At 38.6% G+C, this 12,577-nt stretch overlaps 4 protein-coding genes across 5 annotated transcripts in view; 2 read left to right on the top strand and 2 right to left on the bottom strand.

Annotated features, from left to right (window-relative positions):
* cabp7b (calcium binding protein 7b) overlaps positions 1-5,126 on the top strand; it is a 17,785-nt gene extending 12,659 nt beyond the window's left edge. Inside the window, exons 2-5 of the mRNA XM_031855652.1 lie at positions 358-501; positions 642-754; positions 1,259-1,406; positions 1,508-5,126. Of these exons, the coding sequence (XP_031711512.1) occupies positions 358-501; positions 642-754; positions 1,259-1,406; positions 1,508-1,635 (533 nt within the window). The 3' untranslated portion in view covers positions 1,636-5,126. The remainder of the gene's footprint in view (positions 1-357; positions 502-641; positions 755-1,258; positions 1,407-1,507) is intronic.
* Positions 5,127-5,738: 612 nt separating this feature from the next.
* zmat5 (zinc finger, matrin-type 5) lies at positions 5,739-8,291 on the bottom strand. 2 transcript variants are annotated; one of them, XM_031855655.1, is made up of 6 exons: positions 8,143-8,291; positions 7,381-7,554; positions 7,096-7,158; positions 6,914-6,994; positions 6,479-6,587; positions 5,739-6,369 (listed from the first exon to the last, which is right to left on the bottom strand). In XM_031855655.1, exons 2-6 carry the CDS (start codon positions 7,505-7,507, stop codon positions 6,222-6,224), a joined length of 528 nt encoding a protein of 175 aa, XP_031711515.1. In that variant the 5' UTR covers positions 7,508-7,554; positions 8,143-8,291; the 3' UTR covers positions 5,739-6,221. The 2 variants fall into 2 exon arrangements, with proteins under 2 accessions (XP_031711515.1, XP_031711514.1); XM_031855654.1 differs by having other exon boundaries at positions 8,176-8,291.
* A 9-nt stretch (positions 8,292-8,300) lies between these two features.
* uqcr10 (ubiquinol-cytochrome c reductase, complex III subunit X) lies at positions 8,301-9,016 on the top strand. The gene is made up of 2 exons (XM_031855656.1): positions 8,301-8,490; positions 8,686-9,016. Exons 1-2 carry the CDS (start codon positions 8,350-8,352, stop codon positions 8,731-8,733), a joined length of 189 nt encoding a protein of 62 aa, XP_031711516.1. The 5' UTR covers positions 8,301-8,349; the 3' UTR covers positions 8,734-9,016.
* Positions 9,017-9,366: 350 nt separating this feature from the next.
* Positions 9,367-11,756, bottom strand: gal3st1b (galactose-3-O-sulfotransferase 1b). The gene is made up of 2 exons (XM_031855657.1): positions 11,613-11,756; positions 9,367-11,530 (listed from the first exon to the last, which is right to left on the bottom strand). The coding sequence occupies exons 1-2, from the start codon at positions 11,735-11,737 to the stop codon at positions 10,378-10,380; spliced, it is 1,278 nt and encodes a 425-aa protein (XP_031711517.1). The 5' UTR covers positions 11,738-11,756; the 3' UTR covers positions 9,367-10,377.
* Between the last annotated feature and the right edge of the window lie 821 nt (positions 11,757-12,577).

Genomic DNA, 12,577 nt, shown 5'->3' with positions numbered 1-12,577 from the left:
CAGTCTCTGTCTCTCTCCATGGTGCTGAAACATTCAACTACAGTCTCCACCATTTCATTTTCATTGTAATGTGGGAACATTGCTAATTTATTTCATTAGTTTTTTGACAACAATGGAACTTTATACAAAGGAATAAGAGCATATCAGGATTTGTCTGCACAAAGCATACTTTCTTGTGCTTTGACTTTGACCTTAAACTCTTACTACTGTCTGTGTACAGACATATTTCAAATAACATTCTCAACTGAGCCAGCATGCTGTTGCTCACAGTGTGAAATTGTGATAAATCTATATTAACATGCCGTTGCTCCTTCTGCTCCACGCTTAACATAATCACTGCCCTTCTTCTCCAAACAGAGATCCGTGAAGCTTTCAAAGTATTTGACCGTGATGGGAACGGCTTCATCTCAAAGCAGGAATTGGGGACGGCCATGCGCTCACTGGGCTACATGCCCAATGAGGTGGAGCTGGAGGTCATCATCCAAAGACTTGATATAGATGGTATGTTTTCTCTCTCTCTCCCTCTCCCTCTCTCTCTCTCTCTTTCTCTCTGTCAGCGAGTTAAGAAGACTGTTGCATTTATTCCAACATACAGTATGAGCTAAACAGTGACAGGTTTGTATTTCTGTCTGTTCCATCAGGTGACGGTCAAGTTGGCTTTGATGAATTTGTCACATTGCTCGGTCCTAAACTCTCTGCTGCTGGAATGCCTGATAAGTTCCATGGAGCAGACTTTGATTCAGTGTTTTGGAAGGTATATGTTGACATAAGTATCCGCAATCAAGTCTATACCTTGTCATTTATCAGTGTCCTTGAATCAATTCTCTTTCCTTTTTTAAGTAAGTCTCCCTCCTGGCTTCTCTGTTGTTGCGTGATGCAGAGTCATCTGTTTCAATTACATGACAATACAGAAATTACTGATATATATTTTAGTCATTTAAATAACAAATTCTAACGTTATTCTCACATTATGCATAATACTCTCACGTGCTTCTTTGACTTTTCTCATGAACTAATTTTCCAAATGGCCTTGACATACACCACTCTGATAATTACGGTATGTCACATGCAGTATCATATGTACATGTGCATCACCTTGCATTTAGTTGCATAATGAAGTCAATTAGTTCACCCGGAGCTGCCCTGTACTACCATTATATATTGTTGTTCTACAGCCTATTTGTGTCTCTGAGGGGATTTGAGACAAGAGTTTTTCCTCTGCTAATTAGACCTTTCTTGGTGTTTTATGTCTCCCCAGTGTGACATGCAGAAACTGACTGTGGATGAGCTGAAGAGACTGCTTTACGACACTTTCCGGGACCATCTCACCATGAAAGACATTGAGAACATCATCATGACTGAGGAGAAGCACCTAAACAGTACAGACTCCCATGTGGACATTGACAGTATGTCACATGCATATTTTATTTCACACATTGTTCAGACATTTTTAAAGCTCTGATGAGACGCTAAGATGTGCTAATATTTCTTCTCAATCTTTCCACAGCAAGCCCAACTCAACAGGAAAAACACACATGTGTGCGTAAAAGCCTGATTTGTGCCTTCGCCATTGCATTCATCATCAGCGTTATGCTGATAGCAGCAAATCAAATGTTGCGCAGAGGAATGAAATAAATGCTACACCAGCTGGTTACAAAGGAATTTAAGGAAGGAAAATGGAAATTTAAACATTCACCAAAAATACTGTTTTTGGTTTTGCTCAATGTTTTCATGGCCGACGATGATTCTGTCACAGCTTCTCTCGATAACGGACTAAATGATGTCATGCAGTGGGTTTGTATGACCACAACTAAAAGCATAAAGGTGAAAATTTAAAGAAAAACATTTCAAGGGCTGATTAGTATTCAAAAGAAGAGTATGTCATTAATTCAGAATTATGATGTTTTTTAAGAAATTAGATAGAGGAAAGCAGACTGTAGAAGTACGTGCTGTAGTAGGCTAATAGCTGTGCTGTATCTAATATATCAAAACATAATACTGTTGTTGACTAGAACTCTAGCTGCCATTTGGAATGCACCCAATTCTGATATAACTGATGATAGTAATAAAGCAATACAAACATGTTCATGGGCTGCATATTAAGTAGCTTTAAATCACTTACAAAAACATAACAATAGATGACTGGTTTCTGCAAAATGTGTCTCTTTTAAGTCTACATCTGTGTCTAAGATTTCCAGTCCAGACGTCCAACTCACATCCAGTTTAACATACTCTGCTGACCTCGCATCATCTGTAATCTAAACCTCAACAAAATAGTGACGAATTATAAACGCAAATCTGTTAAATGGAGTATTTAAAATATTCTGCAACATATTAGCCATGCTAGCGGTACGGCTCTAATGATGGCAATATCTGTCTGTCAGTTCATCACTTTGACCCAGTCTGAAATATCTCAGAAACAGTTGCATGGAACGACATGACATTTTGAACAGACGCTCATTATTCCCAGAGAATGAATTGTACTGACACCAGTGATCCCCTGAACTTTCCTGTAATGCCACCAGCAGATCAAAGTTTTCACTTATCATAAACTGTGCTACAGGCATTAATGGTTCCCTAAGGATGTTTCCCAATGACTTTGGCGATCCCCTGAATTCTCGTCTTGCAACAATCAAATGAACCTCAGCTTTAATCTGTGGTTTGTGCTAGTTAGCAAATGTTAGCATGCTAGCACACTAAGCTTAGATGGAGAGCATGGTAAACATTATACCTACTAAACATAAGCATGGTAGTATTGTCATTGTTAGTGTGCTGCCATGCTGACTTTAGCATTTAGCTCTAAGCACTGCTGTGGCTCACAGAGCTGCTAGCGTGGCTGTAGACTATTGCTAAGATATTGTGAAGCTGCAAACAGCTTTAGGACAACACGCAGAGGGTTTCGGGAAATCATGCTAATCTGGTGCACTGCTTTGTTATTTTCGTTAGATGCTACAAACAAACTGTGAACACATATTTTGTAAAAAGATCATGTTATTATCCAACAAGTCCTAGCTCACCTTAAACAGAGGAGGTTCGTTAATGCACGGACCAAAGGGATATCATTTAAAAACAAAGACATGAAAACAATAAAAATCAATTTCCCAAAGTTTCCCATTTCCCAAACCATGAAAATGACAGCACAGCAATTGGAATAAACTGGTGAAATACGCACAGGAACACACTGGACAGTGCTGCTGAAATGGTTGAATGACTTGAGGACACAACCTTTGACCCTCAAACACATGTTGTGTACTCAAGTCAGCTGATCCAATGGGCCTTTTCTCAAAGGTCTTTTTTCTCAAATGAACTGGTTTGTTTTAAAGCTCAGATGGAGCCTTGGTGAGTGGTTTGTCACTCAAACCACTGTTTTCCAAGCAAAAATGTAGATTTTAGAATTAAACTGAAGTGAACAGTAATGTCCAAATAAAAAGCAGAACACATAAGGAAATCACAAATTCCCTCTAAGAAATATCAGACAACATTATGCGCATGGGTATGTATTCAAAAAGCCCAGACTTCAAGAAAAATGATGATCACACAACTCGTAAAACATGTGTTTCATACTTACAGTCTGCCAGCGATGCCTGCACAATGCTACATATTTAAATGATGTGCACCTAGGCACCAAAGTGAGTCACAATAATGAGTCACAGAGACACAAGACAAGACAAAAGCTCTGCTGTATGACCGGAGTTACCAGCTGGGATTGAACCATGGAAAGCTTAGAATCTTTGACGAAACTGACTAATATTTAAAGCAAATGAAAATGAAGGATGTTCATTTCACATGAAACACACTTGCATGTGCATTAAACTAGAAATATGTGTGTTCTATGTGCGTGAGATCAAATTTTGAACGCTAGTATATGTACTCAAATAATTATGCAATTTGTATAGTAATTAATCAAAAATAAGCAGAATTTTACATGTTCCTGTAAATGTCTATTTTTGTGGACGTGCAGACAATATCAAAACACTAAATACTTTGAAGTATGCTGTGAAAAATAATTTAACATATCATGAAAAATGTTGTTTTCTGGCTTTGACATGGACCACCAAACAACATAGTGTTTAAAGTATAACATGATTATATTTTCTTACTTAAAGAAAATAAAGTGATACATTCAATCTATGTGTTTTTATTATGAATGTAAGCATAATGTTTTGTATAAAACAAACAATACAAAAGATGTACAAAAAAAATGATTTCCAGGTTGACTGGACATTCAGATACAAGTTCTTGTGTGTATTAATGCCATGCACTTACATTAACTTTTCTGATTTGTTAAGATTCATTTTTCAGAATTTTTTCTTTAAGAAATATTATAAACAAAATGCTATATATTTTTTCTTGCTCTTTTTATCTTAAAGTTTATCACAAGAGGAAACAGATAATATCATTCTGGCAATAAAACTGACATTTTATCTCGTACATAGTAGCTGTTTATGTATGAACTACTTATATGACATCACATTACCTCTTCATGTGAACATATCAAGGTATGGGTTTTATGTGAATGTAAAATCTAGTTATTGTGTCAAATATTGTCTTAAGACATATAAGCAATTGCTGTGTCCTATTCTGTATGTTACAGTGCTTTAATGAGCAGATTTATGTGCACTCTGTTGACGGATTGTCTTAATTGTTGTTATTGATTTGATTTGGACTGTGGATGTCTTCTGTCCTGTGCCTTTGTCATTCAGAGTAAAAACTGCACTTTCATGCCTTGACTTAAAAGTAACGTAAGAAAGATTTTCAGAAAGAAGGGAAATCAATTTTACAAAAGCATCAGTTTTGACAAAAAATGAATCTGATGCTAAATTTATTTTTGAACTGAAATGACTTAACAGTAATCCAAGTACCAATAAGCATTAATGTATTATCGTTCTCTCTCCCTGATAAAGGTCCCTCTAACCTTCCTCTTACCATTTGTATCATCCTGCTGTGTGACATTACTCGTAATCGTATTGTCTAGTTTGGGAATAGCCGGCGCTGTTTCATTTCTGTAGCTGTTAATGCACATTTAGAGGTTAATGCATCTATTGTACACTAATGTAAGCGGTGTCTAGATGCATGTAATCCAATAAAAACTAAGGCATTAAAAAGGAGTTTGCTATTTGTTTGTTCTGTTTCCAAAACGTGACATTGATTGCAAATAAAAGCTGAATAAGACAAATATCAAAAAACAAACATTTATTGTGGACATTCAAGTACAGGGGTTAAGAAAAGAGGATCAGATCTTGAAGGGTCTGCTTTTTAGGGTACACAGGAAAACAAACTGAAATTCTGAATTCTTTCTCCATGAAACACTTCATCAGGGGCGAAATGTCAGGATCTGATGGTGTAATGGCCCTCACAGTGCAGCGTCAGACATGTTAAGCACGCGTGAGTAACGCGTGAATTCAGTTAACTGAATTCACGTGTGTCGTCGTGTTTATGGTTGCTGCACTCCTTCTGACTCTAGAGCGAGGTTTGTTTACCCATGCAGGGGTTGGTAACGTGCTTTTACCTCCTCATTTAATATTTGCAAAGCCAATTTTTAAGTTAGTGAAATAATTCATAGCTTGCTTTAAATCAGACTTTTCCTTCACTTTCTTTGTTGGCTTGTTACTCCCACCAATGAGCAGACCAGTCTGAAACCAACTGGATGTTCCCGTGTCCTTGTGTGTGACGTAAACAAAACAGGAAGTCAAACATAAAGATGTTGACGTATTTTGGCCAAGACAGCAGAAGAAGAGTTAGACAAAATAGAAGAAAAAACTCAAAGCAATTTAATGAGGCTTCTGCTGTAAGCAACAAATTAGATTAGGTATACACATTTCAGCTTAATCCCATATTATGAGGAATAACCTAATCAAGGACTTAAACAGGCGAATAAAAATGATGATACATTCATAACAAATCCAAGGGATCTGCATGATGGTTCAATGACAACAAACAAACTTTCTATATAAAAAATGTCCTGATGAAACTTAATCCATTTTTTTGTTCAAGGATTTAAGAAAAGTTTTTAATTGATAGTTCAACAAAACATGACCTAAACTATACGGCATTAAAAGTGTTTTTATCCTAATTTTTATATTTATTTCAAACCTCCCTTCAAACTGCCAATTACAAACGTGACACCATCTCTTTATAACATATGTATTCTGAACCATTCCTCCTCCTATTAATGTGGCACACCCACGTCATAGTGATATGAAGCACAAAGTGAATATCTTTCAACCCCATTCTGTGTTCACTTTGACTCTCCATCCGCCTGGAGGAGGAGGCAGGAGAGAGGGTGGGAGGTCGGGGATGGAGAGGAGATGTTGAGGTACGTCACTTTCTTCTTGGCCCTCTTCGCTGTCGTCCTTATCTTTTAGATCTCTGCAGGGATGAATAATGGAACGGGTGAATTCTATATATCAACGAGAATAACCATTAGAAATGCTAAACATGTCTGAATAAGCGTTGAAACAAAAATGAAAGAGCGTACCCTTTGCTACCGACGGCAGTTTGCTTCTTCTCCCTTCTGGAGAGCCACTCTTCTATACTTCGCCCAGGCATCTTTCTGTCTACATAGTCCTCTCTGTGCCGCCTTTCATCTGAAAGACATGAAATATCACTCCTGTCATCAACATATCAACACAATACAATTTGTACTCGACTACTATTACATATTGTTTTAAGACATGCTGGAGGACGTGCTAACCCAAGGTACTTGGCATGCTAAACCCTCTGCTGCATTACATTCCAGCTATTAATCTGGACCGTGTTGATATTGTGTGACACCTGTGAGTGCAGTGTTGAATGTTAACCTCATTATTAATAAATCGTTTAGATAACACTATTTATATTGGCAAATGTTGTGTGCGTTTAACATGTGGGATATTGCTTTGGTAGACAGCACCACCCTTTGGTTAGAGCTTACCTTCCGCCTGTCTTTTTAAGATAAACAGATCCTCTTCGGACATGTGAGAAAACCTGCAGTTAGGGCCAAAATCACAAATTCCTAAAAGACACGAAAAGCCAGGGAAAGTGATTATTACAAAAGGGCGTTTAATATAGATTCCTGCATTGTTGGATGAATGTAAATTCAAACTGTTCCGTTACCTTTTTGGAGAAATTTCCTGCAGGGTTTCTTTGTTTGCTCATCGCACAGGATGGCTGAAGAGTCTAAAAAAAAAAATGGTAATGTTGTCTTTGGTTATTTATATAATCTTCCATCATAAAGTGAGCAGCCAAGATGGCAAAACAAATATAAGCATGCAAATTCTCCAATCAAAATCTCATAGATAGGTTTAAGACCTAAACAACTTTTAAATTTGTCAACAAAAAAAAAATAATGACGCTAAAATATTTCCATTGTGAGCAGATCTCAGAGGTCTACGGTCTCACCTCTGAAGTAGTCATACCAGGCCTTCTTAGCTCTGTGATGCTGGACACCGTTGAGATGTTTTTTCCGGTTGTGCATGTTGTCCTGAAAGGACCGGTCACAGTAGTCACAGTAGTATCTCTTCCCCATGGTTCCGGCTATGTGCTCAAAACAGCAAGATGTCGCCTTTTAAATGGCTGAAAGACAGAGAACAGAAACAAAAATACATTCACATAAGCACCGTCAACACTAGAGTTTTTCTTTAAAATGAAAATCCATACTGTGTATCTGTACTATCATCAATTGTGTGCTTGATTATTGTTCTGCTAGATTATGGATCTATAGTTTTATCTAGAAATAGTCAAACATGCAGAACATAAATTCCCATAGTCAAAGGCGTCATATTTGTATTCTACTTTGTTTTGTCTGCCCAACAGTCTACAAACCAAAGATAATTAAATATTGAATTTACAATTATATAAAACGGCCTCATATCTACAGAAGCTGGTTGCTGCCACCTACTGGTTCAGTAGTGACGGTGCTTATGTTTTGAATGTGCTTCGGTGTGACTTCCATTTCTACTCTGATGATAGAAAGGTACAACACGATTTAGAAACATACTCAGCATGTAAACGAGCAGTTCGAACAAATACTCTCCCAGATAATCCAGCGGAGCAAGCGTTAACTTCCTTAAATATGTGTCCGTAGCGTTGTTAAATCTGGATAGTTAACGTTAGCTTACATGCTTATTATTACATCAATGCACGTTTGATTTAAATACGTACGTATATTGAATTTAAACAGCAACGAGCACAAACCATTGGCGAAACAGTGCTGTCCTCCTCTGTGTTTGATTTGAAGGACCACGCGCACTACGTTGGTGTGAAAAAGATAAAGGACATCCCACTACCAAATAACTTAAGGACCGGAAGAGGGCAGGCAAAGCGCGTCACAGCAGCTTCCGGTCCTGCGCAGTACGTCAATCCACCGACATGGCGCTGGCTAAGTCCGTCTACAATCTGCTCTTCAGGAGAACGTCCACTTTCGCCATAACCATCATGGTTGGAGCGGTCTTCTTTGAACGACTCTTTGACCAAGGTGGCGACGCGATTTTTGAGTCAATGAATCGCGGGGTAAGTGTGTCCTTTTGGGGATTTAAAGCTTGTTTAATCCTGACCTTGTAAGCAGAGGGCGAAGCGGCGCTAACGTTAGCTAAGCTAAGCTAGCTTGCATAGTCGAGCATCGTCTGTTTTCAACTCTTGTTTGTGGAGACAACCTATCTGTTCATATGAAATACCTAACGTTATTTAATTAATGCTGTATTACAGAAACTGTGGAAAGACATCCAACACCACTACGAGATCAAAGAGGAATAATAGGACGCCGCAGGGTCACCTAAGGCTGAAGTGCAACTGTTGTCACACTTCCATTAGCCATTCTTCCTGGACTCCATAACGTTATCTGAATCAAACATCGGTCAACATGGACAATGTGCTTCAAGTCAACCGACCTGCGGGAGCTGATTGACTGTCCAGACCGCCACGAAGAAGGAGCAATGGTTCCTGTCACCTCGTCCTCCTCTTCCTGCTGTTATGTGCAAAGCATTCGTTCTCCTCACAGATTGTAAATTGTTAAATTAAAAGTGTTAATGTCATACAGATCTAGCAGTGTTTTGATTTGTTATACCTAATACGGTATGCATGGGTCGAAGCAGATTGCATTATCAAATGATTTTACTTTTGTTTGACTTACTGGTATTTACAAAGAGCATCATATTGATATTGACAGACAAGCCTTCCGTAAAGTAAATGATCATTCTTATGCACTAAGTGCTGTACACAGAGTCTCTCCAATGTGTGCCTGTGTATTAGCTTCTGGATGAAACCTACTTTTAGACCACGGATAACTTATATTTTCACTATAACAGGAAAGAGCATCTTGGTTCTAGATGGATTCTAAATGCATCAAATGCAAATATTTATTTTTACAATCAACACTTGAAATAATGAAGGCACTTGTAAATGACATGGTAGTACAAAATGTTTACTTAAGATTTAACTTTTTAACAACACACAACACTGTCAACGAGGAAGTGCCACAAATATTGTCATGAAAACGCAATAGTTAGTTGAAATAAAATAATGAAGCTCTTACTCGGATTACACTGTAAAACGTGGTGCTAAAGATCCAAGGCCACCAGTTATAAGGATTCTGATCAAATCAGCAGAAAGTAGTCTAATCTACAAACAATAGCTGCCACCTTTCACCAAACATAATATTAAAACTGATTCATCATTTTGTAATGCCTAAATTAAAGTAAAAATCAACGCAAAAATAATAATTAGCTTTTCATGCCTTGTCAAACCATCATTACTGCCAATGGATGTTATGACAGGGTCATACAAGGCCACTACAATTCAAATTCATTGCATACAACTGCACCGACACTCAGGCCTCTAGGGAGCACCCTAGCACCGTCTGTCCCACTGAAAACTCTTCGTGTCAACATCATGATAACAACCACTGATGGCTCAGTGTATGACGTCACACCTTGCTTTGATTAATGTAGGTTAAAAAGCATCAGGTGCTGGCAGTGGACAATTAAGCAAATTAGCTTTGCACAATAATGCTAAAAACATTCACCATGCAAATTTTACCAAGAAGTCGAGTAGCAACCAGAACAACATCTAGGAGTCTTATTGTCCACATGTTTAAGTGTGAAACAGAGTTTTAGCATTTGCCGTGCACGATGTTTAAAAATACAACGCAAAAAGCAATTAACAGGCAACAGATGATGAGAGGAGGTATCGAGAACATTTACCCATCTGTAGGCCTATTTGGGATTGGCACAAAAAAAAATCCTGAATGTAACACATTCCATGAAGCAAAAGAAGAATTTACCTTTTAGTTTACAAATATGAATTATTATGGATGCATTATTCAGAAGAAAACTGAAAGACATCACAACACGTGTTTCAGGATAAATTGCTATATTCTAGTTCTAAATGTTTTAATCCAAGTCAAACAATAAAAACAGCATCTTTTAACCAACCCCATAGTTTAGTAAGCCACAGGTTTATGCCCAGGTCTGACAAGTATTGTATTTCAGGCGTGAGCATTTTCTCACAGATTGTCCTGAAGTTTGGATCAATATTTTTCCTCATGTTGTACCCCAGGATGGAAGACTCTCCTACTGGCTGCCAGGGCAGGAAACGTGCGTCTTGAATCTTATGGGCCTCAACTGCACCTCCGTCCTCGATACAGATGTCCCTCATCTCAGAATTTCTTCTCCTCAGCTCATTAACCTCCTGCTTCATTCTGTCTCTCCCATAAGCCTCCACTCTGGCCCAGAAGGTAGCATTAAAGTGCTGGTAGAGCCTCCAGTCTGCCCCGTTCCACTGTAAAGCTCTGGCTCTCAACTCAGGGGTCAGATGAGACACAGAGGAGCTCCTGCGAGCATTGAGTTTGAAATACAGGATGTCCTCCGTGGTCCAACACAGCGTGTCCTTCAGCAGGACAAGAGACTCCTCGAAATATTCTGCGAAGAGCACGAGATCAAAACGCTTCGACAAGTTATGAATATCCCTTATTACATGAGGATCATCGGCCTCCAAGTTGTTGTCCAAACCAAAGTCAAAAAAGAGCATATTTCTGAGGTAGAATGAGTTGAAAGCGTCTGCGCTGTAGAAGCTCTGAGGATTGTTCAGAAACTCTGCCAGTTTGTTCTCTCCATCGATCCTCCAGGTGAGAGGAACTGCCCTGTGATAATAATGGAAGGACGACTCAAAGAGAGCCACCGGATCGCGTAAGATGGTGATGTACACGGCATCCGGAGGCAGGAGCTTGGCCACTTCCCGATGGTCAAAGCGCATGTGGTTGCACACGATGTTGAAACAGTCTCCAAGCCTGTAGTCCTTCACCTGGGAGCACAGGAAAGGCGATGGGTAGAAGAAGTCGTTGCGCCCATCGGGCAGGGCGAATTTCAGCTTGTGCTTTTCTCCAAATCGGAAGAGGATGTTGAGTATCGTGCTGCTAGCAGTTTTATGGGTCTTCATGAACATGATGTTTACTTTGGGGGAGCACCCTTGTGACTTGGTGCTTTGAGAAGGCATGCTCACATTTTTCTTCAACAGTTCTGCCACACTGAGAGCACACGTGCTTTGCTGGGAGCCCCTGTGAATAAAATATAAGGATGAGCAAACAGATCAACTGACTAAACTCAATAAAATAATGCTTTCCTTTTAAATTGTTTTACCTGTTCTTTCCTTGGCTTGAGTTCGTCAAGCAATACAGCACCAGTATGATGTTGGTCAATAAAACCCAGAGAATCAGCCTTCGTATCACAAATGCGCACTTCTTTCCTTTGATGCCAGACATCATTTAACACCCAAACGTTAACCTGAAGATGCAATAAGAGAGCATGCATGTACAGAGGAAAACATCACAGGAGGTTCAGGTGTGAGACACACCTTGCTGCAGCCCTGCCTCCTACAATATTACGTTCCCATACAACTAACCTGCGCTCTCAATTATGTTTCGGATGACAACACAAAACAAAAGCAACACGACAAAACCACTGTTGGGTTTAGGCTGCTATACAGTCTATGGGTTTAGGCAACAAAAGTGTTTAGTTAGGTATACTAAAAATATCTTTTGGCTTAAAATCACTACGAAATAAATAAATAAATAAATCAAAACTACAAACAAAATTACTTGATATCTTTATGATAAACTATAGAGAAACGAAATGACGTAAAGAAGCGCTAATACAGATCAGCAATAAAACTGCTGCTCAAAAAACCACTCAGAGCCCCCATGTTTACACTTTAAACATGTTTATAGTACTGAAATTCCTTTCACAACACTCAGCAGATTTGGAAAGATAAAAGAGACATTTACATGAGAAACAAAGTTTAGGTTTAGAACAATGGCTAAATATCATAATAGATTCCTCCGGTTGACACTGGACAGATGATTACATGTCTTGTAGAGTGTCTCTGTGCATACCAGCTCTGACTTCTTATCTTTAACATTAATAATCATCTGTCGTCCATTTGTCACATTTGATGAGAATAACTATCATACATATATGTATGCCTGTTAGAGTAGTTGTAATACATGAGGGGGGGGGGGGAGAGAACTTGATTAAAGCCTATGTTTAACATGTTTTAACTTTAACAATTCTGTTGACCTATTATTCTAAAATATAATGTCATGGTA

Source organism: Anarrhichthys ocellatus, unplaced genomic scaffold (genome assembly GCF_004355925.1).
Source record: "Anarrhichthys ocellatus isolate YVR2014 unplaced genomic scaffold, GSC_Weel_1.0 scaffold16, whole genome shotgun sequence".
In the NCBI taxonomy this organism is placed as follows: Eukaryota; Metazoa; Chordata; class Actinopteri; order Perciformes; family Anarhichadidae; genus Anarrhichthys; species Anarrhichthys ocellatus.
This window is presented reverse-complemented; position numbering and strand designations above follow the sequence as displayed.